The sequence below is a fragment of the Parus major genome, chromosome 2 (assembly GCF_001522545.3).
Source record: "Parus major isolate Abel chromosome 2, Parus_major1.1, whole genome shotgun sequence".
In the NCBI taxonomy this organism is placed as follows: Eukaryota; Metazoa; Chordata; class Aves; order Passeriformes; family Paridae; genus Parus; species Parus major.
This window is the reverse complement of record NC_031769.1, coordinates 30536466-30561280: the sequence shown is the minus strand read 5'-3', so window position 1 is coordinate 30561280 and position 24815 is coordinate 30536466. Positions and strand designations below refer to the sequence as shown.

Below are 24815 nucleotides of genomic sequence, written 5' to 3'. Positions count from 1 at the left end.
AGCTGCTGAAGTCTCAGTCAGTAGGTTCCGTGTTCCAGCCCTCTCCAGCTCCCTCACACAGACCAGTGGCACACACAGCCCTCATGCAGCAAATGGGCATGGGACACCTTGAGACTGCTGCAGAGGCTGCCTTCCCTCCACCCTGATGCCTGGAGCAGGTGGCAGCTTGGCAGGAGGAGAGGTCCAAAGGAACCTCATGCAACAGGTATGTTTCTCTGGTCCTGGAACCTGCTGGAAATTTCTTGCTGCAGAAATTATACATCATACAGGCAGAGGAATAAGGGCATGAAGAAGATGAGGCCATCTGCAGTAGAGGACTGGAGATTTGAATTCTTCCCCCTACACCTGCCATCCTCATGGACCTGATGCAAGCCACCCCCAGGAAGTCTGCTGCAGTGTGGCCTAATGCACAAAGCCTTCACCACTGGAGCTGGGAGCTGTGATCAGAACTAGAAAATCACTTTATAAGATGCAAAATGAACTGAAAAACAGCTAGGTACAAGGAGCTGAATGTCCAGAAACAGTGAGTGTTCATGAGGTTAATATCTCTGCCTCTCAGCTGTAAAAATAATGAGTAGCAGCACCAAAAGCTCATTTTGGCCCATTCTGAGAACATGAAGAAGGATGAGAAAGAGTCCATTTAGTTGAGTGACCTCCCTCTGCTATGCACTAAATGAAGCAATAAGCTTCTGGAAAAGCTAAGTACTTGATTACAAAATGAAAAAAACCCCACACAGAATATTATATGAATATTATTTTTTAATCTGTATGTTACCTCAATGTTAATGTCACTGGAATGGCATGAATATAACAGCTGCATTTTACCTCAGTTTTAAACTGACTAGAGAGTGAAGATGACACATTCTGCATTTCCCTTGAGCCATACTGGTAATTCATATCTTTCTGCATAACTACTGAAAAGAAAGGCAGGACTTTTAACTTCATTTAAAAAAATACATTAAAATAAATATTAGACAAAAGAAAAAGCATTCAAGCCAAACCAAGAAGATTTTTTCAGTCAAAGTCTGCAGGTTCTGCTGTATGTTGATGGAAACTGCTGATGAAGGTGGGCTGTGAGGAGGGTACTGTGTGCTGATCAGAGGCATGGGCTCAAGATCTGACAGCTCTTCTCTGCAGCAGTACCTACCCTAGAGCTGTGGGGCTGCTAAAAGCAGGAAAAGACTATATCCCAATAGCATTCTGAAAGTTATGAAGCAACTCTTCAATAAATAAAAAATACTAGGGATATCAGTAACATATACTTTTCTATTAATCCACCTAAAAAAGGCCATTCTGTCCTCATACCTTGCCTTGATAAGATGTCATCAATATATGACCAGCAAATGAACAATTATGATTTGAGAAAGGGCGTGCAGGAGACCTAAGCTGCTGTTCGTCATGACTGTCTTCATAATTAGCAATAATGCAAAAACAAAAGCAAAACCCCTAAAAAACAAACCAAATTTTCAATTAAATTTTTGATAGCTCAAACTCCCTGTTAAATCACTGAAGTTGAGCATCCTTCCAAATTTTATTTTCCAATGTTCTTAATTCTGATGGAAGCCTGCACAGAAAATTGAACATTTAATTTTTGCACTTTTTTGTGGCAGCTGCTAGCTTCAGTGAGTCCTACCTTATCAAGAGCTGCTTGCACTATAGATTCACTCTGAGTATCTAATGCAGATGTAGCTTCATCCAGAAGAAGAATCTTGGGATTTCTTGCTAGGGCACGGGCAATAGCTATTCGTTGCTTCTGTCCTCCACTCAGCTGAGCCCCTCTTTCACCCACCATGGTGTTAAATTTCTGATAAATGAGAGAAAAAAACAGAAGTTGTCAGACATCCCAAACCCTCACTTCTCAGTGCAACCTCAAGTACTCATCTTGTAGAAGATGGGGCTTCTTCCAGCTTACTTGAGCACAGGCAGAGCAAACATGGAAGGACATCCATCCTACTGGCCCTTAACCAAACCCCTTCATGTTAACTGCCCCTACATGTTGTGTCTGCCTAACTTTGAATTTACGGTTCTTTAAAGATCTTTATTGCTCTCCCAGTGCTCCAAACCCTGGGGTTTTTCAAGACAAGCCTGTAAAAGGGATCTCCATATTTTCTGAAGATTCTCTGCCTTTCCAAAAGGGTTGGAATTATAAGGACACACCAAGAGTGTGCCTGCTCTGAATCTGAGACACCCACTCTTGGAGCCATGGTTTGGTTCCTACTGACTGTATCACTTACTGCAAAGTGACAAGTCTCAAAGTCCACTGTAGTCTTTTGTTATATAGCTGTTTAAGTGTAAATATGATCAAATCACTCTTCCTGAGAAAAAGGAACCTTGGAATAGATTGACATGCTTGAAATGGCACAGGAGCAAAGTTCTCTAAAATAAAAAGATTTGAAATCAAATCCCAGGTGGACACTTTTCCCACATTTTTTAACTTCAGGAACAAAGGGAAGGACACATTATCCGTTTATGAGGATGTGTTTAGAATGCTTGACTTTGTTTCTCAGCTCCATCCTGAAAGGAGTAAGGCACCTACTGCTAAGAGAGGGCTCAAAGCTCTGAACCTCAGGCAGAGAGAGATCTTAAGCTTGTAACTACTAAAAGGGTCTTGGTTCACTTTTTTATTTCCACCCACTCCCCCCATTTCCTGTGAATGAACAGACAGTTCCTGTCAAAGGGCTTTGGATTTCTGGTTCTTCTTTTTAAAAGCCGTGCCTCATGAGATGGGTAGGGATGGCAATACAGCTGGGGAGCTTCCTTTCTCCTAAGTAAAGGCACTGTCATCTTTTCCCAGACTCCAGCACAAGTTCTTTGAAGAGCAACGAGAGGCACAATATCTATTTGAAAAAACTTTCTAAACTGAAAGCTGCTGGAGGCAATGAGTATATTTTGAGAAGCTGTAGAATAACTTGGATTCCCGTGCTCTGCCTCTCAGAAACAGGACACCAGCCTAAATGGACCTTTTGTTCTTACACTCAAAGTAAGTTAATGAACTTACATCCGGCAGTCTAGATATAAAGTCAAAAGCATTGGCTTCCTTGGCTGCTTGCTCAATTTCAGAATCAGAAATGTCTTCTCTGCCATAGCGAATGTTCTCAGCTATTGTGGCTGCAAACAAAACAGGCTCTTGGCTCACAATGCCAATATTTTCTCGTAGCCACTTTGTATTAAGGGTCCGAATATCCCGACCATCTAAGGTAATCTGAGAGAAAAAGTGTGAAAAAAGTCAAGAAAATGTACTCTGCTCACAATAAAGCAACGAATTACTCTTACTTGAATGAAGTATCAGCCAGAAGTTCAAGGGAAAAAAAATATTGTCATTAATAGAAAACCTTTTTGAGGGAGAAGCTACAACTGCAGTTTTTCCATCCATTGCACAAGGTTGAAAATGATGAGTGGCATAAAGAGAGAAAAGGGGCGCCTTTTTTCCTCCCCATTCTGTTTTCCCACAATAACCATCCTGAGTTGGCTTAAGAATTTTACAGCTTCCTTGTATACTTTTTACATGATTCTTAAGCTGCTGTGCCAGTTTGATTTCCTCACAGTTGGAGCTACACAATCATCTCAGTGGCTGTTTACACCAGATCAAAGAGACTTCAAGCTGACTAAAAGGAAAGGGAAAGTTATTTTTAACCCAGATCATTTGCAGCATGGTGCTATGAACATTGACATAGCAAAATGAGGTGTGGGGGCAGAAATGAGCAGCCACAGGAGAACTAAGTTGAAGAAAGAGCTGTGTTGAAAACACCTGCCTTGATACCTTATATACTGATAGTTCAGTTTTTCATATTTGAAATGTTTACCTACTTTCAGCTAGCAGTAGCAAATATTGAGTAGCATCCTTCAAATACCAAGAATAAAAAGCAAATTTTCTTTAAAATGCATTGTTTCATTTCTCTCATTTTTTCCCTTTGTAAATTTCTTGTGGGAAGTATTTACCATTTACCAACTGTGGTAAATTGTGTGTGGTAAAACACACACAATGTGCAATGATGGAAACTTCTGCTGTGGGTTAGCAGATAGTGAAAAACAAGCCAAGAAAACAACCATTTAAAATAAGAAAACTGTCTCCAGGTTTTAGCTTGCATTCAATGAAAAGGAAGCAAAATACAGCAGGACTCTGTTCCATTATGTTTCACTTAAAGTTTAGGGAATTTTAAAAATAAACAGTTGATAACAATTACTTTAAATTCAGATCTTGCAGGTCTATTCCAAGACTTGTGGCATTTGCTATTTATGACATATTACTGTAAGAAGGATCAGAATAATGAAGTCAAGCCAACAGGAGAAGATAGTTAATTTGAAATTAAAATTGTAGAAATATGAACTATGCAGATAATATGGTCAAATTCAGTCAAAATTGAAAACAAGATTTACTCAATATGGGAAATCCATGCATGTCCTAACAGCTCAAAGTTTTTACAATTTTTTTGCAGACACTCACTTCTCCCTGGTCAGGATCATAGAATCTTTGCAGCAACTGAACAGTAGTGCTTTTTCCACAGCCACTGGCACCAACTAAAGCAATGGTCTTCCCAGTTTGAACTTTCAAATTTAGACCTTTGAGGATCTGGAAATAATAATAAAAAAAAATTATGTCTTAGTTTAACAAGTTTGATTGGAGAACAGTCTCTCAAGGTAACTGTAGCTGTTGCTATCAAGGCAGTAGTGAAGGCCACAGTCTGAAGGAACAGCAACATTAATAAGTTAATTGTACCTGGGAATACCCTGGAGCACTGATCGGGAAAAATTCTTCACCTATGCTTGTGAAAAATATTAGCCTTCAAAGCAGGATGGCTGCATGCAAACTGCCTTTTGGCAATGGCCCCTAGATCCTTCTGGCTACCAAAGCAAGCCTGGGAATTTTTTGAGAAGATTGACAACTGGAACAGGCCAAGCTCATACCAAGAAATATTTTAAGAGTTTCCTTGCATGGACCATTGCATTCCATTGCCTGGGAAAATTCCCTAGTACACTCAAACTAATATAGACACAGCCACAGTACTCTGAATTTCATGACTCAGTTTCTCCAGTTTCTGTGATGTGGTAGCAGGTTTGGGGTCTTAAATTCTCCTGCTGTGCACCATTTTCCAGAGCATAATTATGAATCTCAAAGAAAATTATTTTCAGGTGCTAAAATGTATCACTGTAAACCAAGCTTGCTTTCTTCTATTCTTAAAATATAAAAGGCTCTTTTGATGAAGTCATTTCTGGGAGGCCCTTAATAAATCCCATTCCTTATTGTTAACAGTCTCAGAAACCTGGGGAGCAGTTACAGATTAATGATATAATTTTTGCTATTTTCACATTTAGAGAACATTTTACCTCAAAAGATGTCCATGTTATTACAAGCAATGCTGTGTAGTTACCAAAATATTTGGCTGCTATGGGAACTCTTGTTTATACCAGGCAGATATATAAGTTTGCCTAGACATGTTTTTACAATGAGAGATTAAAATAGTTGCAATAGTCCTCTCCTCTCCCTGTATACATCCATCCAATTTTATATCTCCAGGAAGCTGATATCTTGGTGCCTGCATTATCAAGAACCTTATTCTAGATACCATAATATCGCCAGATGCAAATAATCACTACCACATTCTAGGCTAGTCCTAACCCTCAGTCATCAGGCAACGTATTACCAAGATTAAAACTAATAATAACAACAACTGTACTCCTTAGATCTCTTTGATTTGGTTTAACCTGGACAGGTATGATTATACTGTGTTGCATCAAATGTTTGCGAGATTGGGGGTAATTTCTACACAGCTTTTCTGATTCTTTTTGGCTCTACTAAATAACATTGATGCTCTTAGAGTAGGGAGAGCTGCTGACTGAGATTTGGGAAGGATGAGAAATATTTCCCTCCCATTTGGTGTGCTCACAACATAGCTCAGCAACCTGAATAGGATTTTTAGGAAGAAAGGTGAAGACTCTGCTCTTTCCAGATTTCTGAGCCAAGAGGGATGGAAGATGCATTGTATAAAATTCATTTAAGGAGAAAGCATAGCTCTGAATCTGTGCTCCAGCCATCCCAATGTCCTGGAAACAGATTTGATGCACAATGGGACAGACCTCAGGTGACTTCGTTGGGAAAAGCCACCTGAAGAAACAGCCGCAGGGGTACAAACCTTCCCATTCTCACCACTAAATCAGCACGTCAAGCTTTTAATTGTTGACATTTGAAATCTCTATTTCTCTAACTTTTCTCTATAAAATTCTTTTTTGCTTCTTTTTTCTCTTTCTCTGATTCTGCTGCACTTCTGTATTTTTCTTTCTCCTCCTAGATTTCTCAGTCTCCTGTGAGCTGAGCTCCTTTGGGATCCTCCCTCGTGGGGAGCCCTGCTTATCTCTGTTCTCTGGTTTGAAGAAAACTCCCAAGCTCGTTAGAGTCTTGCTTCTCGTGTTTATTAGAAGGTCATTACAAAACTTGGCAGGTCTCTCCAGACTAACTGCACAAGTTCAGTTCACTGCAATCTGACTTATTTTCTTCTGATGACACAGAATGGCCTTGTGGCTCACTTTGTGGCTCACTTTGGCTTTGAAAGCACAAAGTGGCCCTGAACTATGCAGTGCTTTTATCTTTATACTCATTCTTATCCAATTAACAATAGACGCAGATATTATTTTTCTTAACAATCCATCACCTGTGTGCTGCACTGCAGCATCTTCTAACCAATCTCTTACTATTACCCAGAAACCTCTAGAAGAACACGAAGAAAGAAGAATGAAAACAACATTCTAAATCCTCCATCTTGCCTTCTGATTTCTAAACTAACTTGAACTCTAAACTAACTTTTTCACCTAGTGACTTAAGAAAAACTCTCTAATCTATACTCTCACAGTTTTAGCTTTTCTATCTAACTTTAACAGTTGTTTTCATGTATCACCATGAAAACATGCTCATGCATTTCATGTTATATGAAATTCAGTGTTTTTCTGGATCTTAGAGCTAAGTATCAGAAACAAGGGCACACACTCTGTGTCTCAGACTCCAACATATTTTTACCTTTTTCTTCATCAAGGAAGAATCAACAGCAGCAAATTCTTTTTCCTTTCACCTTCATCAAGGTGTTCAAAAGATTATAAACAAATATCACAGAGAGGTCAAACCAACTGTGTCACCATGAAAGTAATCACAACGACATGATGTACACACAGATCACTAATGGAAACTTAACTAGCAAAGAACAAGGACAACAGGTTCTTGAACAGCAATTTCTACATATGCCCAAAACAATGTTTGACTTCCAAAAGTACATTTAGGATGATGTTTCAGTATGTTTGATAGCATATTGTTGTAAAGTCTATCTCTGATAATTTTTCACATGGGATATCATAACTCCAAAGAGCCAAGAGACTGGAAAAAAGTGAACTTTCTGGTTTAACTGCTTCAAGTCTGGAAGTGTTAATGAAAGATTTTGAAAAGTTTTATTTGATTTATCAAAGCTCTTGTCCATGGAGACAGACTAGGGGCAGCACAGATTTGTCCTGCAGAAGAGCATGAGATACACAGTGACAGTAGATCTAGAGCTTTGTCTTTGTGCATCAGTGGTGGGGAAATTATGCCACATCCCCCAAAACAGGAACAAAACTAGACAAACAATATGGACATAAGCTGAGGAATTTCAGTACAGTAATGGAAACAGAACACTTACTTTAACATCCGGTCTGGAAGGGTAACTGAAATGGATGTTTCGGAATTCAATTTCTCCTACGAGTTTGTCTGGCTTGTAGCCTTCCTTAGAACTGCTATCTATGAGCCGTTTCTGGAAAGAGGTTTGTGAAATAAATTGGTGGTTATTTCACTTTTGGAACTGTTATTTCTGATACATGCATTGTTCCTTACTTTCTCAGATGCTGGTTGACACTGCAGTACATTGCTGCAGAACTGCTGCATTTTACCAGCAGAATGCTGAATATGGGGGAAACATCAAATTGTGGATTCTACTTTGACAAATACAGTACATTTTCAAAAGCAACAAAATCTGTAGCAAAAAAAATCTCTAATTGCAGAATTAGCTGCACTCTCTTGCAGCCAAAACATGGGCCCCAGTAATCAAGAGGGTTTTATACTCACAACACAAAGAATGATGTAGCCTTTCCTCCAAGAACTTTTTAGTCCTACTTTATTTTATATACACAGTTATGCAGTTGCTGCATAGCACAGAAAGACCAAGATTATGATATGGAAAACCTTTTTTATGGCAACATCAGCATTATAGATTATTATTGTAGTAACTTTCAATAGTGATATTAATCCCCTCCTCACCAATTCCCCCTCCCCAATACACCCCATCTCAGCTGAATTGGTGAATACATGTTTTTTTTATCAATTAGTGTAATGCCATAGTATCCTTCTGGAGCTGAAAGTCTAACATAAGAGAAAGAACTCAACCAAATATCTCAGACCAACATGCCAGGTTTTTCAGCTTTCACTGTGACAAAGAGGCTGGGTTTTTTTAGATCAATGAAAATATTATGGGTTTCTGTAGTAAACATCTATAGAGTTGATGACTTGGGGCTTTAGAGCGCTTTTGTTACATTTCTCAAGGGGAAAAAAAACCAATAAAAATGAGAGGGAAGTTAAGTTGGTTGAAAAGCTTCTATTCCATGCAGTTAGGTGTTTACCTTATTGATAATCTTATATACTTCATAGGCAGCCCCACGTGCACTGGCCACAGTCTCCAGGTTAGGAGCTGCCTGGCCCAGGGAGAAAGCTGCGATAAGCACAGAGAAGAACACCTGTGGCAGATGGAGAGGAGCATTGCAATTAATGATTACAGTGCCCACATGGGTGCTAGAAACACTTAAGTGCCAGCTCTAGGTTATTCATCCCACTTTAGAAATAGAGTCCAAGACAATCAAACTTGTTATACTAGAAGCTAGGAAAGATGAATAACTTCCAGTTGTTTTATACTGAGTCTCTAATAGCTAATTTGACAAGCACATGGCAGAAAACAGACACCACTTGCATAACTTTCCCTGAAGATACAGAAGATTTTTCAAGGCCGCATTGCTGTACTTACAATTAACACACGGCTGATGTCATAGTGTGGATCCTCAGCAGTGAGTTTGGTTCCATACCAAAATGCAAGGGCATAGGATCCAAAGATAAAAAATTGTGAAAGACCCAGACATGTGTTAGTGGTAATGGATTTTTTCATTCCAACACGTTTAGCCGTCTCTAAGTTTGCATCGTATCTGAAAGTGGGTAAGGAAACCATTAATTTGACAGGTACCACATACCATCCTGGTTGATATTTCCCAGTGCCCTTTTCTTAATGAAAAGGATTTATGTAAGAAAAACAATTAGAATCTCCAAGAGAATACAGGCTTTTTTCTTTCTTTTTTTTTTAAAGGAGGACTATTTGGGAGGTAATTAATTTGAATAAATCTGCTCTGATGTATGCCGACAATACTGCCATACCATTAGAGAAGACAATCAGAAAACAATTAAGTATCACAACTTTATTATCATAATGGAAGACAATAGCACTCTTGAACTCATTTTTTCCATTAATCTTTTAAGGAAACCTAGCAAAAGTTGTAGTAACCTTGTTTACCACAGAGAGAAAGACTAGTCATCCACACTTAAAAACAAGCAAAATAAAAATAAAATCCTCCAACAGTCCTAGGCAATAGGGAAAGAGATAAATGAGAGCTCCCTCTGATGGAAAGGTTGTTCTCTTACTAGCCATTTTGGGATGTCAAATATCTTTCCCTTAGGTCACTTTACTGATGCATACATAATATATATATGCAATATATCTAATATATACATATATTACATATATAACCAGTGAACACAGAAGATCAGTATAAACAGGTATATAACAAGTTCAACTAGAAAATTATTTCTTCTAAGAATGGTTCAAATTCATCCACTCATCTATAGCTTTCAGCAAATAGCTTTCATTTACTCAAGCTCATTATGCAAAGTGTAGCCTAGGAATAGTGTAACTTTCTGCTTGCAATCAGCATGGTCAGTAGCTTGCACCCTTTTCCCAAAATGTATTTTCAATAAAGTGCAACTCCATTTTAGGAAGACATGCAATCCATTCAGCTGGGAAGCAACCTTAAACTGCATTTATTTTGTTCATATAAATTTCTAAGATGCCAGCAACGCTGTTTTCATTAGTCAAACATATTGAAATATTTTGACCTGATTGGGCTCTTAAAACCTATGTTTGAATCAGCAGCATCATCAGTCTTCCAGGGAAATGGGTAAAATATTTAACTGGTGTGATAAATACATGTGATCACTCAAATACTGAGGAAAGGCCAAGCCACTGCCAGAAACTAAAGGTGACTGAAGACCCCTTGCAAGAGTAAACTTTTCTGGTCAGTGGAGGCACTGTGCAGTGAAAGGGTGCTTTTCCTAACTCTGAGGTCAACATTCAAGAGCTGTGTAGGAGTCACAATCTACTATCTGAAAAATACACTCCCTGGTAGGAGTTTGTCCATAGCAGAAGATGATCCTATGGTTTTTTAGTTTAAATGGAGGTAGAGCTGTGGAAGAGGCTGACTAGTCCATCATAAAAAGGAAAAGTCTTTCTTGATTCAGGTATCAGTTATTTTGTCTTTAGACAAAATATTGTGAATTAATATTGACAGCTCCTGGAATTTAACTTTCAGACACTGGTAACTGAAGAATATGAGAAGGAGGGGGACAACTTATCTAGGTCATCTAGAGCTTTTTTTGCTTTTACTGTGCAAGCAGGAACAGTCTTAATGCTGTTGCATTTTAAAAAGAAATTCCAGTATGCAGAAGACAGGGCTGTAAGAGTCAGAGCTCAGTCCCTGGAAGCAAATGCAGGAACAGGCTGTAGGATCCTAAGCTAGGGTTGACACCACCTTGTAAATTTTGCACAAGATGAGGGCTAATGTGAGTTGAAAAAGGTAGAAGAGTTTCATGAGGCATATGGATCAGGTCATCTGCCTTGCCTTTCCCACCTGCATGGAATCAGTGATGCCTTGTATTTGTATGAAAAAATTTATTGCTTATGCTTGTTGAGTTATCTGATATGCATGTCAATAAGTTTGTGATCAGCCACAATAATTTCACCTTGTATGTGTGACTAGGGCCAGCACTGGGCAGCTAAACATGTTATTTGCAAATCACTGTAAAAGCCACTAATGTGATTTTACCCAAGGCTGTTATCCAGCATAGTTTAAAAATAAGCTCAGTAATCAAAGATCAGAGCAGTAGCACAAATGCCCTAGAAGATAAGCAGATTGCATGCTTTGTTGCATCTGACTCCTAGGTAAAGGTAACCTTCCCACCACTTTCACATTCATTTCAACTCCAGATCTCAACCAAAGGAAAAATTTTCATCTATGCTGCAGTGACAACACCAAATAGCCTTTATTCACTGACTAGATCTATTTGCACACCTTTGTTTTCAGGTGATTTGTTCACTTATAGAAAGACAAAATGACACTAAGGAGTGTCATCCCTCTGCCCCTCCAAAAAAAAAAATATCCCCACAAACCAATTCCACAATGAAATTTCCTTCCATATTTTAAATATAATAATTAATTAAAAAACTTACTTTTCTAATGCCTTCTGCTGTCCATTGAAAGCCACAACAGTCCTGATTGCTGTCAAAATTTCTTCTGCCACAGCTCCTGCTTTGGCATAAGCAGACAGCTCTTTAGCAGTAAGGGATGCCAGGAGCTGAAAAGTTTAAAAACAGCTGTTATTGCAATCTTCTGAAATAACATGCACATTGTCTTGGTGAATAAGAACAATCACACAAGGTGCACAAGATCAGATGTTATAGCAATCTATGGGGGATCAGCTCCTCCTCATACCCTGAATTTCCCTCAGAGTTCAATTTATCATTGTCTCTTCATCACAAGCTAAGGCTACACAAATATCAGGTGAGCTTCCTTCCCAATTGTCCTGGGGTGACTTTATGATGTTTGTATCCCCAGTATCGCCTGGTTTATGTTACATATTGAGTTCTGCACCTTTCAGACTGGCTCTGAGAGGAGAAGGGGGGAAGAAGAAGCCTCAGTTTGTGTTGAAAGAAAACATCACTCCCCCACATCCTACCCCTGGACTGTGGTGTCTGCAGCACCGATGGACACTGGGACAGAGCTTCTCTTTTACAGTTAGTTCTAGCTAGCTGAGGCAGAAGAGTTCCCTGGACTTTTTTTTTTTTTCTCCTTAGATCTGTTCAAACCTGCTCTGGGCTGAAAAATCCCAAACAAAGCCCGGAAGCCCACGCCTGTGGCCCACTGGGGCCTGGGCCTCGGCACTTTCCGGCGCCAGAGGGACTGATAAGAACCTGAGCAAGCCAAGCTACACCACATGAAAAGGATTTTTCTTCCTTGATTTGCCATTTCATTGAACAGTGAGAGGTTTTATTGTTTAATATTATTCAATTTCTGTTAAATAAACAGTTTTTTTCCACTTCTCTCCAAAGAAACCACCTTTCCTGAACCAGCTGGGGGTAGGGGCCGCTTAGATTTGCTTTCTGAGGGGACTCCATTTGGAGGTTCTCTCCAAAATTTACCCTAAACCAAGACACTAATCCACTTTCCTCCCAAGCTGAGGACAGCCTACAGACTACATTAGGAAGAGTGAAAGAGGAAGTACCCTAGCTGCTCTGAGTTTCTGAGGTGTTCACACACTAGAGCACCAGCAGACATTGAGCAAGTCAATCACATTACAACCTCTAACATTCTATTTCTTAGCTTTTTTGTAATGCTTCATGTAGGAAAAACCCCATAAAATCATATAAATAGCTACTCAACAGTATGAGCCATCAACATTAATGGGGTTAAACAGTGCATAGGGGGACAGTTTTCCTATCTGAAAGGGAAACCTCTCCAGCTGTTTCACTGATTTCAAGCACTTCAGTTTTCAGCAGCTGTATGTATCTGCATAGCTGTATAGATCTAGTCCATACACTGCATGAAACTTGGTAAATTATTTGCAAGAGTTGTGGTACATTCATGTGCAGATGGAAAGAGGCTGAAAGGTATTTATGCTAGGAGCATAAATAAAGCGAGGATTTCCCTGGTGCTTGCCATGAGGAAACTGCTGTGCCAGCAAGATGCTTGGATGCAGATTATCCTCCTGCAACATGGCATGAGGACAGGCTATGCAGCGAGAAGGAACACACCTTACAGGTGTGCTTGGGAACCCAGAGAAAGGCTACAGGAGGAACAGAACTCAAAGTAAGAGTGGTGCCAACCTGCTGACTTAGAAATCACACTAGGTTGCTCCCATTCTCCCCCCTTTTCTGTGCATAAGTGTTGTAAGCTTTGTCTGGTTCATTTATGAATCCCCACACACTTACAGTTGACCAAATTGCTGTTGATGCAGCAAGAAGTGGGCTGACTGACGTAACCACCAGTGCCAGCTTCCAGCCATAGATGAATCCTATAATAAGCCCTGACACAAACGTGGAAAAAAACTGCAGAAATATACTGATCTTGTCTCCCATGCCTTCACGGATGGTGTTGATGTCACTTTAAATAACAATAATAAAAAAAAAATTGTTAGCTCGGAATGACTCACATTGTGACTCCCTCCCCCCCTTCTTTACATGCTGTGTGGCCTCATGTCAGGAGCTTTGTCATTTCCTAACCAGCAAAAGAAAATTTTTAACCATGGCTACTGAACTGTACCATTAGGTTCTTCTGTGGCCTAAACACAGCAGAAACCTATTTTTAAGGACTCATTTTCTGTATTCTCAACATTCTCTGCTGTTTCTATGTCATGACACTAGGACACCAATGACCTAGTTTTCTCATCTGGCATCCAAATGGAGCAATAAGTAAACAATCAAGCAGCCTTTTCACCCAACATGACCAATCCCTAAATAATTTTTTCTGCTCAGCTCTCTGATGCATTTTATGTTCATGATTTCGGCTACTGACTCAGATGAAGAGCTACCTCCATTCCATCATACCATTATTTGGAATAAGCTCCATTTTTCATACAAATTTTCTTCCTTATTTTTTCTTCCCAGAACATACAGATATTAGAGTGGAGAGCTTTCATTTAAGCTTCTTGTACATTTTCCAGGACAGATAAGTGTCCAAAGACACTATAAAATCCAGAAAAATAATTTTAAAAATAGTGTTTGTATATATAATTCCATAGCACATGGCCATTACAGTCCTCACTCCAAAATCTATTTAAGTTTATGGAAAAAATACAAAGACTTTAACTGGTTAGATAGAATACTGCCTGAGTTCTGACTGGGTGCAAGTATAAGCTCATTTCCATTCAATTCAGTGCCAGCTTTTGGCATTTATAAACTAGGTGGAGACAGAGTTTGTTTAGCAGTGGCTGACATGTACTTCATGGGCTTCAGAAAGCCAGTGTCAGACATTTAATGAAAAAAACCCTTCCAATGCACATAGCTGAAAAAGGATAATGAATTCCTCCTCACTTTGAGCTGTAATATTTCATACTTTAGGTTTGGTGGATTTTTTTTAACTCTCTTTAGGCTATTCTGCTGAGATAAATGTCAGGGTTTTTTTAAATGCCTTACTTGGGGGTGTGTGTCTGTGTGTAAAATAAAAAAAAACAACCCAGAGCCCTCACTCTGTCAGTCTGGTGTTCAGTGTTCCTATCTGGGTAGTATCAAACCAAGCCATCTCCTGATGGAGCACTGCAAAAAAGAACATCTTCCGGATCCTTGCGGTTTGTCTTGCAGCAGCAACCAAAAATGTCCACACTTGGATCATGCTCAGGATAAACACAGCAAAGCCAATTGCCACAAAGTAGTAAGCAAACCTGGGATAAAGAAAAAAAAGCCCACATGACCCCACTGTATCTAATTAGAAAAGTTAGACACACAGAGAAGCAACTAGTCAATCACACCAAAGTAAATACTGAAGCCTGTGATGCATTATTGGGAAGGCATATATAACTACAGATCCTTACTTTGTCATTTCACCTTCTATATCCACGTCTGGATTTGATGGGCAGCTGGAAGTGTTTACTGAAGTATCTGTGAAGGGGAAATTAAAAGTAGGAATATTTGTGGAAGTGTTATATAGAGCTGTTGATTCATGGCAATATGGGGTTTTCAGTTTGGGAATATTTTGTATTTTTCAAGTGGGGTCTGCAATACAAACTTAAATACAAAATGATTTGGCAAAAAACCATTTATTTTTAAGCAATTAATTCCTGATAACTGAGGGTGGTCATACTCCCTACTATCTCAACAAAGTCAAAGTCCATTCATAAAGTGCACATCCAATGCTTTGGTTTTGCCCTGGTCTAGCCATTAAAGATGGATTGAAATGACTGGGTTATTTCCAGCAGGATGAGTGTTGCTCATAATACATTACCTTAGATATGTACCAGTGTATAATCTGGGGGAAAAAAAGAATCTTAGCCTCAGTAGCAAAACACAATCAATATGCAGAGAAATTTAATTTAAACTTTTTACCATTGGATTGCATGCCACTTAGCACAAAGCTGTTTGTCATCTCTCCAAAGACAATGATCATAAGTGGCATTCCAGTACCATTTGCAGCCGCTGCGACCAAACCAACTATCATCAACAGGACATCCACCCCATCAGCATAGCAAAACTACGTAAGCATTAAAAAGAAAAACAAAAAAAGAGAAAAAAGGGACATTACACCTGACAGTTCATGCATTTGCTGCAGTACAGTGGACTTACAGAACATGCTTCAGCCACATATTCTAAGTAGCAACACTCCAGCCGAAGGTAAACTCAGTACATAAAGATTCTGTAGTAGTCCAACATATCCTTAAATCAGTACTCAGGCTGCTAAGAGAATACTGGCAGGACACAGACTCCCAGTCAGGAAAAAAATGACAAATTTACAGGTGATAACAATCTTTGTAGAATATATTGTGTGTTCCATTGAGTTGCATATTTACTAAGATAATGCCTCTATAATGTAAACAAGAGTGAGTTATTGACCAGCACCTGACTTGCACATACCAGTAGAAAATGTTTTCAGCAGAGATAGATCGTATCATGAAACTTGTCTATCCCTGAAGCTTGGTTTTGTTTAAAGAAGGATGTGAATTTAAACTGCTATAGATATCCTGGGATATGGTTAATCTGAAACTGGAGCATTTTATTCCTGACTGGCCTAACCATCTCAAAGCATAAATACACACAGAATAAACCAGAGAAGAATAAATCTTTTTTTTTTTGTTTCAGAGTAAAAAAGTCCACATGCAAGAGCTATTTTTGTTTGAGAATAGCTGTCCTATAGAAAACTGACACAAAACTGGTGTTTACAGGTTCTCAGAGAGCAGGTCCAGAATCAATGGTCTTCAGGCTTCTTCTCCAGTTTTTGATTGCCTATGAATTGCAAGTCATAAACAGCTCACAATACCAAATAAAAAAGTATAAAGCAGACCATTAAATAGATCACTAACCAATTCAAGAATGCCAACAATTCGTTTCTCTGGCTTCTCATCTTCCTTCCTAGAGTAAAGTACAAAAGACTAATTAAGATAAGGGATTTTTTAGCAAACCTGTATTAAACTTTTCTCCTCCCTCCTCTGCCCCTCTGACTTTCCCATACACCCAGTTAACACTAAGTTAAAAAAAAATACCTACGTTTTCTTTTTGGGCTTTGACTGGTCAATTTGTTCTACATGTTCTTCATGCGGTAAAGAAGTACCATCACACCCCTTGCTTCCAGATTCTGTGAATAAAACCACTTTTTTTAATAATACAATAGATGGATTATTATGCTTTCTTGTGTTTTTCTAGTTTTTTTCTAGACTAGTTTTTCCTCATGTTCTTGGGAGGAAGTTTCAAGAAAAATTCACCAGGCTTTTTCTCTTCAGTTCATCTTTATTCCCAGAAAAAGCTTACATGTCCATTTCTAAGATGGAAACAACTTCATTTTTATAATTAAAATATATTTATACAGAAAGATTATCAAAGACTAAAAGAAAAAGTTAATTCTTCCTTCAAACAATTAAATGCAAATTAGAAGTCTTTATGGAATGAGTGGAATTGCTTATAGGGAGGGTTATAATTGCTGTAGCTAACACAGACTAGATGGTAGTTAACTAAAGAATCATGCCCTTGACTCTAGTAACCATCCTCACTATTCTCTTGCACTATCTGTTGCACGCTCCATTTCCTTTGTGCTGGGGGCTTCAGAAAGATATATGAAAGCATAATCCTACCCAGGAAGCTGAATGCATAAAATGAGATGTAATAAATATATAAAGAAACAGAGGAGTAGCCAGAGTGGGGAGCCAGCTGAAAAAACAAGAGGAGAAAAGCTGCTCCCCATACCAGCCACTCCCAATTTACCTTAACTTTAGCTGCCAACTCACAATGAAGAGTTTTCTACATACTATTTTACTGATAGCTGGCCTACAACAGTTGTTTTAGACAACCCTTTGACAGCAATAATGTTATTCCAGCTTCCACAGCTTACCTCAGGAGAATTTTCATGCTCAGGCAAGGACCATCCTGAGCAGTTTTACCAATGTAAATTAATTTTGTTGAACTTGATGGAATGATTCATGCAGAAAAATGTTCTATAGGCGTGGCTTTAATTCACTGATATGTAGGAAAGTCATCATGTTATGTCCTACAAAACAACTATGACAATCAGGAGAGCTTTATAATGTTCTTTGGATTCAAACCTGTGGAACATATTTTTCAAACACACATGCGGAGCTCCCTCTTACCAGGATCAGAGAGGTCCTGTTCTGTGGAATTTGCCAAACAGTCCTTCATTGTTCTTCTTGTTATGAGAGAGTCACATTAATTAGAATCTGCAATAAACCCCCCCCAGGGAAACACTTTGATTTAGCAAATATTGAAAGAGTTCACATCTGTGAGTTTTCCTATGACACATCACATTTTGGCCTCAATATTATTCTACTTAAATGGAAAGACTAAAATGAAAATAAAATAAGTAACAGCATGAAAAAAAAGAACTACTATTAATGAGACATTAAGAACAATACACACTATTACTGGGCAACTTAGTAGGCTGTCTTAGTCGTCTTTTATGCTAAACCACTCATATAAAGGTTGTTGTAAATTCTCTATTACAGACCAGATAATTTCCCTCATTGCCTCAAGTTTGATTAGAACTAAATGAACAGAACTAAATAGCGTGGTTGGGAGTACAATGATAAAGACATGCACTCAATCTGTCATGTGGTACTAGGATGCATTTAGAGGCAGTAAATGACCGATGCTCTAAGTCTGCCGAGACTTTTCTTCTTGATCTATCAAATATATTGGTTAAAAAAACCAAACAAGAAAAACAACAACAAAATCCCAAGCAAAAAGCCGCACACGAATCTGATGAAACCTAAAACAACACGGACGAGAAAACGCCTAATCAGCCTCAGATAAGGAAAAAAACAAACAAAAAAAGACCCACCAGAAAAAGTCCCAAAACCCCAAACAAAACTAACGGGCACCCTGTCCTATTTCTAACTGTGTTTTTCCCCTCTGGTTATTTCAGCTCACCTCCACAGCCCCCGCAGACTCCGGCACGCGTGGGTGGATGGATGGATGGCTGCAGCCCCGACGGCCGGTCCCTGCGGAGGGCGGCCCCGCTGCCGCCCTGGCCTTTATAGCGCCGGCTCCGCCCGGCTCGGGTTGCAGGTGAAGGTCGGTGCCGCAGCCGGGAGGAGCCGCCCAGGGTGAGGGGCCTGCAGAGGGATGCCGGCCGGCTCCTGCCCTCTGCCGCCCGTAGGTCTCCGAGCTGCAAAGCGCGCACGGAGAGCCCGACAGCCCCTTGCCGGAGCATCGCCTCCTTCCCGAGGCTCACCCAACCGCTAATATAGAAGGGCAACGCTGGATGTCATCCGGCCCGACCTCCCTGCTCCGGCAGAGTTATCTAGAGCACATAATTTATGATTGATCCGTACAGGTGTATTTTGAATAGTCCCAGAAAAAGAGGACTCCACAGCCTCTCTGGAAAACCTGTTAGAGTGCTTGGTCACCTGCACAACAAGGAAATTCTTCCACGTTTTCGGGTGGAACTTTCTGTGTACCTGTTTCTGCTTGTTGCCCCTTGCACTATTGCCTGGCATTGAGAAGAGACACTCTGCCCTCTTGGCACCAGATAGTCACAGGCATTGATGAGATCTCTCAGGCTAGACAGGACCAGCTCCCTCAGCCTTTCCTCATAAGTGAGGTGCTCCAGAACCCTCATCCTCAGAGCCTCACACTGGACCTGGTCCAGAAGCTCCATGTCTCTCTCGTACTGACAAGCCCAGAGTTGGACACGGAGTCTCACCATTACTAAAACCAGATGAATTTAAATCAAGAAAACTCACCTGCTAAGCAGAGATGAAGGGGTATTTGAAGAGTCACCTGTCTAGGGAAACATTCAGATTTGGGAAAGTTATCTGCAAGGTCCTGCCACATTTGGGGAATTTGCATCACTGCACTTGGAGAATTTAAAATAAGACTGAAGATATGCTGGTGAACTTCAGCTAAGAAATGTTATTAATGTTATTAAATAAAGGCTTTTCTATTCCTCTTCTAAATAACATGACAACTAACTCATGAACCCAGCTAAATTCAAAATTGTTTTTAGAGAAGCTAAGCAACAGGTTTTGCTCGTTTGGCTCTCACCTCTTCCCCACAATTTGTGTGGGATTTTTTTTTTTTTTAAAATTTTTTTCAGAAATAAGACTGATTCTTTTTTTGGGTGAGTTGAGAGGGTGGTGGTTGGTTTTGTTGTCATGGTTGTTTTTCTACCCTGCCTGAAGAAATCAGGTAAACAAATCAGGTTTTCTGAACAAGCTTAAAAATAACAGTTATTCAGCTTGCCTAATGGTTCATATTTTAATTTATATAATTTACTTTCAGTAATGCATAGGGTTTATGAAATATAAACTCCTAGCTGTTCTTTCATCCACTGTGAGTACTTTGTTGGTATCCCAAAGAAGACCCCCCAGATATTTAAATGAGTTACTCAGCTGAAATTTTTCTCAAGTAAGAAGTTCAAGACATGGCCTAATTTAAGCTTCCCTTGTTCACCTCACACTCAGTATTCAGATTATATTTATGTTGCACTCATTGGTCATGATACTCTGAAAGAAGCTCAGAAGAAAATGCATTATTGGGTATTATTGTCTCCTGCCCACTGGAGCCCTGTATGTTCAGGTAGTTAAACTCCTGCATGTCACACCTGTGACTTTTTTATACTCTTTAATCTCATCAGCATTACCTAGGATTTATATTGCTTACTTATATTTTATATTACTTATATGAATATATATATGTCATTTATATTAGCCTGGAGAAAAGGAAGCAGAGGGGAGCCTTCTCTTTCTCTAAAACTACCTGAAAGGAGGTTGTGGCAAGGTGTGCATCTGCCTCTTTTCCCAAATAACAAGTGACAGGATGAGGAAGTGGCCTTCAGTTGTGCCAGAGGAGGTTTAGTTTTGATATTATGAAAAAATATCTTCACCAATGTTGTCAAGCATTGGAATAGGCTGCCCAGGGAAGTTGTTTTGTCACCACCCCTGAAGGCATTTAAGACATGTGCAGCTGTGGAACACAGGGACACGGCTGAGTGGTGGACTTGACAGTGCTCAATGATCTTGGAGGTCTTTAGGTGTTTTCAAACCTAAATGGTTCTATGATTCTATGCCTCAGTGTTAAGCTTGCATTATGCACATACACATCTGCTCTCTGTCTCAAAAAATTAAGAAGGATTTTGGCTTCTGCTGCCATGAAGAATATAAATTTACAGACTTTTGGAAGAGACAGAACAGCAAGATGAAATTACTTCACTATTCCAGCCTCAGGCTTCACAATTTTATGGAGTATTTCCTTCACCAAAGGTAACAGGCTTTCTTCCTACTCATCTCAATGAGAGTGAGAACATCTCCTTACCAAATATCAGTTTTTTGTTTAAACTGTTCATAAACTATTATTTTCAGAAGAAACTATCTTTGCATATAAAATTGTAGACAGAGGGACATCTGACCTGGAAGCAAACTCCTTGTGTAGGACTGCGAACACATAGATAGCAAAGAAGAAGCATGGAGGTAGCATGAACCCAAAAAAGTCACTAGGACTCTATTTCAGAGCTGTGAAATACCCACACATCATACTCAGCATCACTGGCATTTAGGGAGTGTTTAATATGTCCAAAACATTAATTTTTCAAAGCTTCAGTATCAGTTATTCACACACAGTAACACTGAAGTGTCAATCACATTTCAGATCCATTGCTCTACACTCCACAGGCCTGTCAAGGAAGAGCCTGAGTTCCCCTGCATAGAAAAGTTGGTTCAAAAAAGGGTGTGCAAGAAGAGCAGGGCAAAGAACTGATCATGCAGAAAAAAGAATCACAGGGTGTTGAGCAAGAATTTGTTTCCTTTTCTCTCCCTTCTTTCCCCATTTCTTCCTTTGGAAGGGATGCTATGCTCTATGCAAGTTAATGAACATGTTCAAAGGGGGAAAAAGCCCACCCAAGCTATAAACAAAGAGATTAAATAGAAAATTAACAAAAGAAGGAATAAGAAATGGTCTCCTGGAAAAATATTCCCCAACAAACCTCCTGAGAAACATGGGCTCATAGTCTAGTTACAGCTAACCACTGTATGCTTAAGTAAAAAATAAATCAGCATATTCTGATATTTTTGCAGAAGCAAAAATTCTGGACTAAAATACACATGTAAAACAGAGATGACTCCCATCAATTGAAGGGAGAGGAGCAACACAAAAAATTGTAGTTTACAATTTTACCTTTGTAATTTTGGGATGAACACATTGTGACAAAAATATCAAATGCCATTTGGAGAAGAAATACTATTCTTCCTTTGTCCAAAAATATTTGGAATCTCTATTTGGAAAATACTGTATGCATCTGAAAACTATTCTATTCCAAACAGCCAACATACACCCATATCTCCATGTGTTTGGTTCATCTGTCCAAATGTTGTCACTGACAGGAAGAGTAACATTAAACACAATCAAATGTCATTATTTAACACGAGCCATAACTGACTAGAAAATGTATCTACTTAAAAAAAAAACTATTATCCTTAAGCACATTATTAAAAACAAGAAAACAAAACACCCCACCAAAAATCCCCTGTTACACAAACTGAAAATGAAGACTTGTTTCCCCAAGAAAACCATTAACCCTGAAAATACTGCAAAGCATGGTATGCAAGACCAGGTGGCACCCAGCTTTACTGAAACATTTCCTCAAAATGACAGTCAAATACAAAGAAGGTGTACTGTATTATACAGGCATTATAGATCCTTACCACTTTTTGATTTCTCCAACAGACCAGAAGAACCCCAACAAGACACCTCTCTGCACACAGAACCATATGTAGGAAGTCAGGCCTAGTATTTGACCCACTACCTTAATTACAGCTGATCATCTTCATATTTCATGCTGGCTTGTAATTCACAGGGAGAACCTATAAAAGACCATGTTGCACTTTGGTTTTTGTTGTTTTGTGACTTTTGCTTATGCAACCTGAGATTCTGCCAAAAAGGACTTAACAGAATCACTTTAAGATAAGAAAGTCCTGGTTTCTTGTTTTTTCTGTTGGTAATCAGACTAAAAATGGAAAACTGCTATTGTGGGGTTTGGGGGCCATAGGTTATAATCCCCTCCCACATATCCACAGCAGTACAGTGACATATGTACTGTACTGAAACTCAAAGAAAAACTATTAGTAATCACTGGGAGTAGCTGTAGTCATGGCACAGTACTTGGAATTAAGAGACTGGATTTTGGTGGGCATAAATGGAGTGGTTTAACAAAGGAGGCAGCCATCTAAATGTAGTAGTTCTCCAAACTGAAACAATGTTATAGTTATTCTGCTGTAACATTGGCAACTGCTGTGCTAGTGGAGATTTGATGCAGTGGAGGGAGAAGGTCTGAGTAGAGGTGAATGTTGGAAGAATGAAAAATCAGATAAAGAAATATGTCCCAACACTTGAACTTTATGAGAAAGACTGAGCTATGTTGTCCAAAAGTCCTAATGCTGTAACCAGGCAAAACCATTATTTGTGGTTTCCCAGAAACTGCGGAGCAGGAACACATCTGATTCTTTTAACTAAACAGTATCATCAAAGATAACTATTTATTTATAACAGTTTCTAAACAGAGCAACTTGAAAGAATTCATTAATGCTGAAATAGCTTTACAAGTTCTCTGTAGAACACATTTTCTCAAATAATAAAGAACAGGGAAATGTGTTTTATTCTCGCCTGCGAAGTTATCAGGACTGTTTTGGGAGACACTTAAGTGATAAATGTGAAGAATCTGGCAGGATTACTATAATTCTTCTTGCCTTAAAAAAAAACAAAAAAGAAGAAGAAAGAAGAAAAGAGAAAAAAGAAAACTGAAAAAAAGAAAAAAGAAAAAGAAAAAGAAAAAAAAGTCAAACCATTGTGATTCACTGTTTTTTATAAAATAGAGATTTTTTTATTCTTTTTTCCTTCTAAGTAATAGAGTGAGATAAGTAGTAAGATCATATCAAGCCAAGAAGGCAGTCATTCTGCTGAAAACTTTGTCTGTCTTGAAGAAGAAAATTTCGTACCTTATGAAAATGGTGACTTAGGCCAGTAAAGATTAATAGAGATAGTTCAGGGGATTGAATGTTGTTATACACAAAGTTCAGAAACACAGAGAGGAAAAAAGGAAAAGGGAAGAGGAACTGTCTTATGTAAGCAAGTCATTAATTCTAGGGCCTTCTGTCCTGTATCAGGAGAAAGATAGAACAATGAGTTTTCAGCTATCGGTTCAGGAGTAGTAAGTGGGCAAGAGAGATGAGAGGTAAAAAATGTGCCTTAAATTCTTGGAAAGTGGCAGGAACAGAATTTTCTTTCAAGAGTCAAAAGCAGTAACTCGAGGTGAGCTTTTCTACATTTCATCCTGAGATATGGCAGGAGATCAAGGAAGGAGGTTTGCATAAAAGAGATGGTGATATTCTGTAGTTCATGATTATTTAGCGAAAAAGAGAGGGATGATAGCAGAATAAATCAAAGCTTGAATATATGATCATTTTTACTCAATAAGATTATTGCTACTCATGGAAAGACAGTCTAAGGGCAAAAGGGATAAAAAAGGTGGTAATTATTAGAAACTCCTTATGGGCTTGAAACACAAATAAGAACATTTCATGCAGAAGCATGAGATTCTTGTGTAGGAATAATCTATCAATAAGCAGAAGCTGGGAAGGACTTTACAGGCAGCTTTTCTGCAAAATAGCATCTGGGAGATGTACTGGAAGGAAAACTGAATAGAAGCCAATGCCGTCCGTCTGGGATGAAAAAAGCAAAATTCACAAAAGCACAGAAGAGTCACATGTGAAACATATGGAGTAGTCTTTCCTCTGTGAGCACTGTCAAGTCCGGAGCTGGAGTGCTGTGCCTAATTTTGGTTGTTTCAAGACAGATGTGGGTGATAGGAATTAAGGAAGAAAGTGAAACTGAAGGCATATAAAAGATGTGTCCCTTGAGGAAAGACAGATGGAATTGGGTTTGGTTTAGTGGAAAATATGCAATCAATTCTAGAAAAATCTGAAAGACTGTTGCAAAACCAATATAATCCAGTATCTTCCATATCTAATATGTTACTGGATTACAATACAAAAGAAAGAAACAGAATGCACTGGGCCAAATAGTGAAACTCTTGGTGTCTAGACTTTTGATTGATTTTTTTTTCTTTCCTTTTAAAGTGAAGCAAATTTGTCTACAAGGAAAAGAGATTGATAAAATGATTTTGCCTTGAAGATTGGGAAAAGATGAAATTGTCTTCTGAGGTCTTAATGAGCTCTGTTTTCTCTGTTGTGCTGGTAAATATAGTGAAGGGTAAAACAAAATGAA

The 24815-nt window shown here is 38.9% G+C and overlaps 1 protein-coding gene across 4 annotated transcripts in view; it reads right to left on the bottom strand.

The window, feature by feature from the left end:
- ABCB5 (ATP binding cassette subfamily B member 5) overlaps positions 1 to 24815 on the bottom strand; it is a 50127-nt gene that overhangs the window by 16977 nt on the left and 8335 nt on the right. The window contains exons 1-15 of one of the 4 annotated variants that reach the window (XR_001519701.2): positions 18468 to 18573; positions 17672 to 17758; positions 16578 to 16665; positions 16394 to 16442; positions 15423 to 15567; positions 14912 to 14978; positions 14570 to 14761; positions 13314 to 13485; positions 11556 to 11680; positions 9030 to 9204; positions 8632 to 8745; positions 7659 to 7769; positions 4445 to 4570; positions 2999 to 3202; positions 1634 to 1804 (exon numbers count right to left, since the gene is read on the bottom strand). Coding sequence is in view for 3 of the 4 variants with exons in the window: in XM_015619402.2 (XP_015474888.1) it covers positions 1634 to 1804; positions 2999 to 3202; positions 4445 to 4570; positions 7659 to 7769; positions 8632 to 8745; positions 9030 to 9204; positions 11556 to 11680; positions 13314 to 13485; positions 14570 to 14761; positions 14912 to 14978; positions 15423 to 15567; positions 16394 to 16442; positions 16578 to 16665; positions 17672 to 17720 (1788 nt within the window). In the remaining variant the exon portion in view is untranslated. Of the gene's footprint in view, positions 1 to 1633; positions 1805 to 2998; positions 3203 to 4444; positions 4571 to 7658; positions 7770 to 8631; positions 8746 to 9029; positions 9205 to 11555; positions 11681 to 13313; positions 13486 to 14569; positions 14762 to 14911; positions 14979 to 15422; positions 15568 to 16393; positions 16443 to 16577; positions 16666 to 17415; positions 17626 to 17671; positions 17759 to 18467; positions 18574 to 24815 lie in introns of those variants that run through there. The other 3 variants (XM_015619402.2, XM_015619403.3, XM_015619404.3) reach the window with 3 other exon arrangements.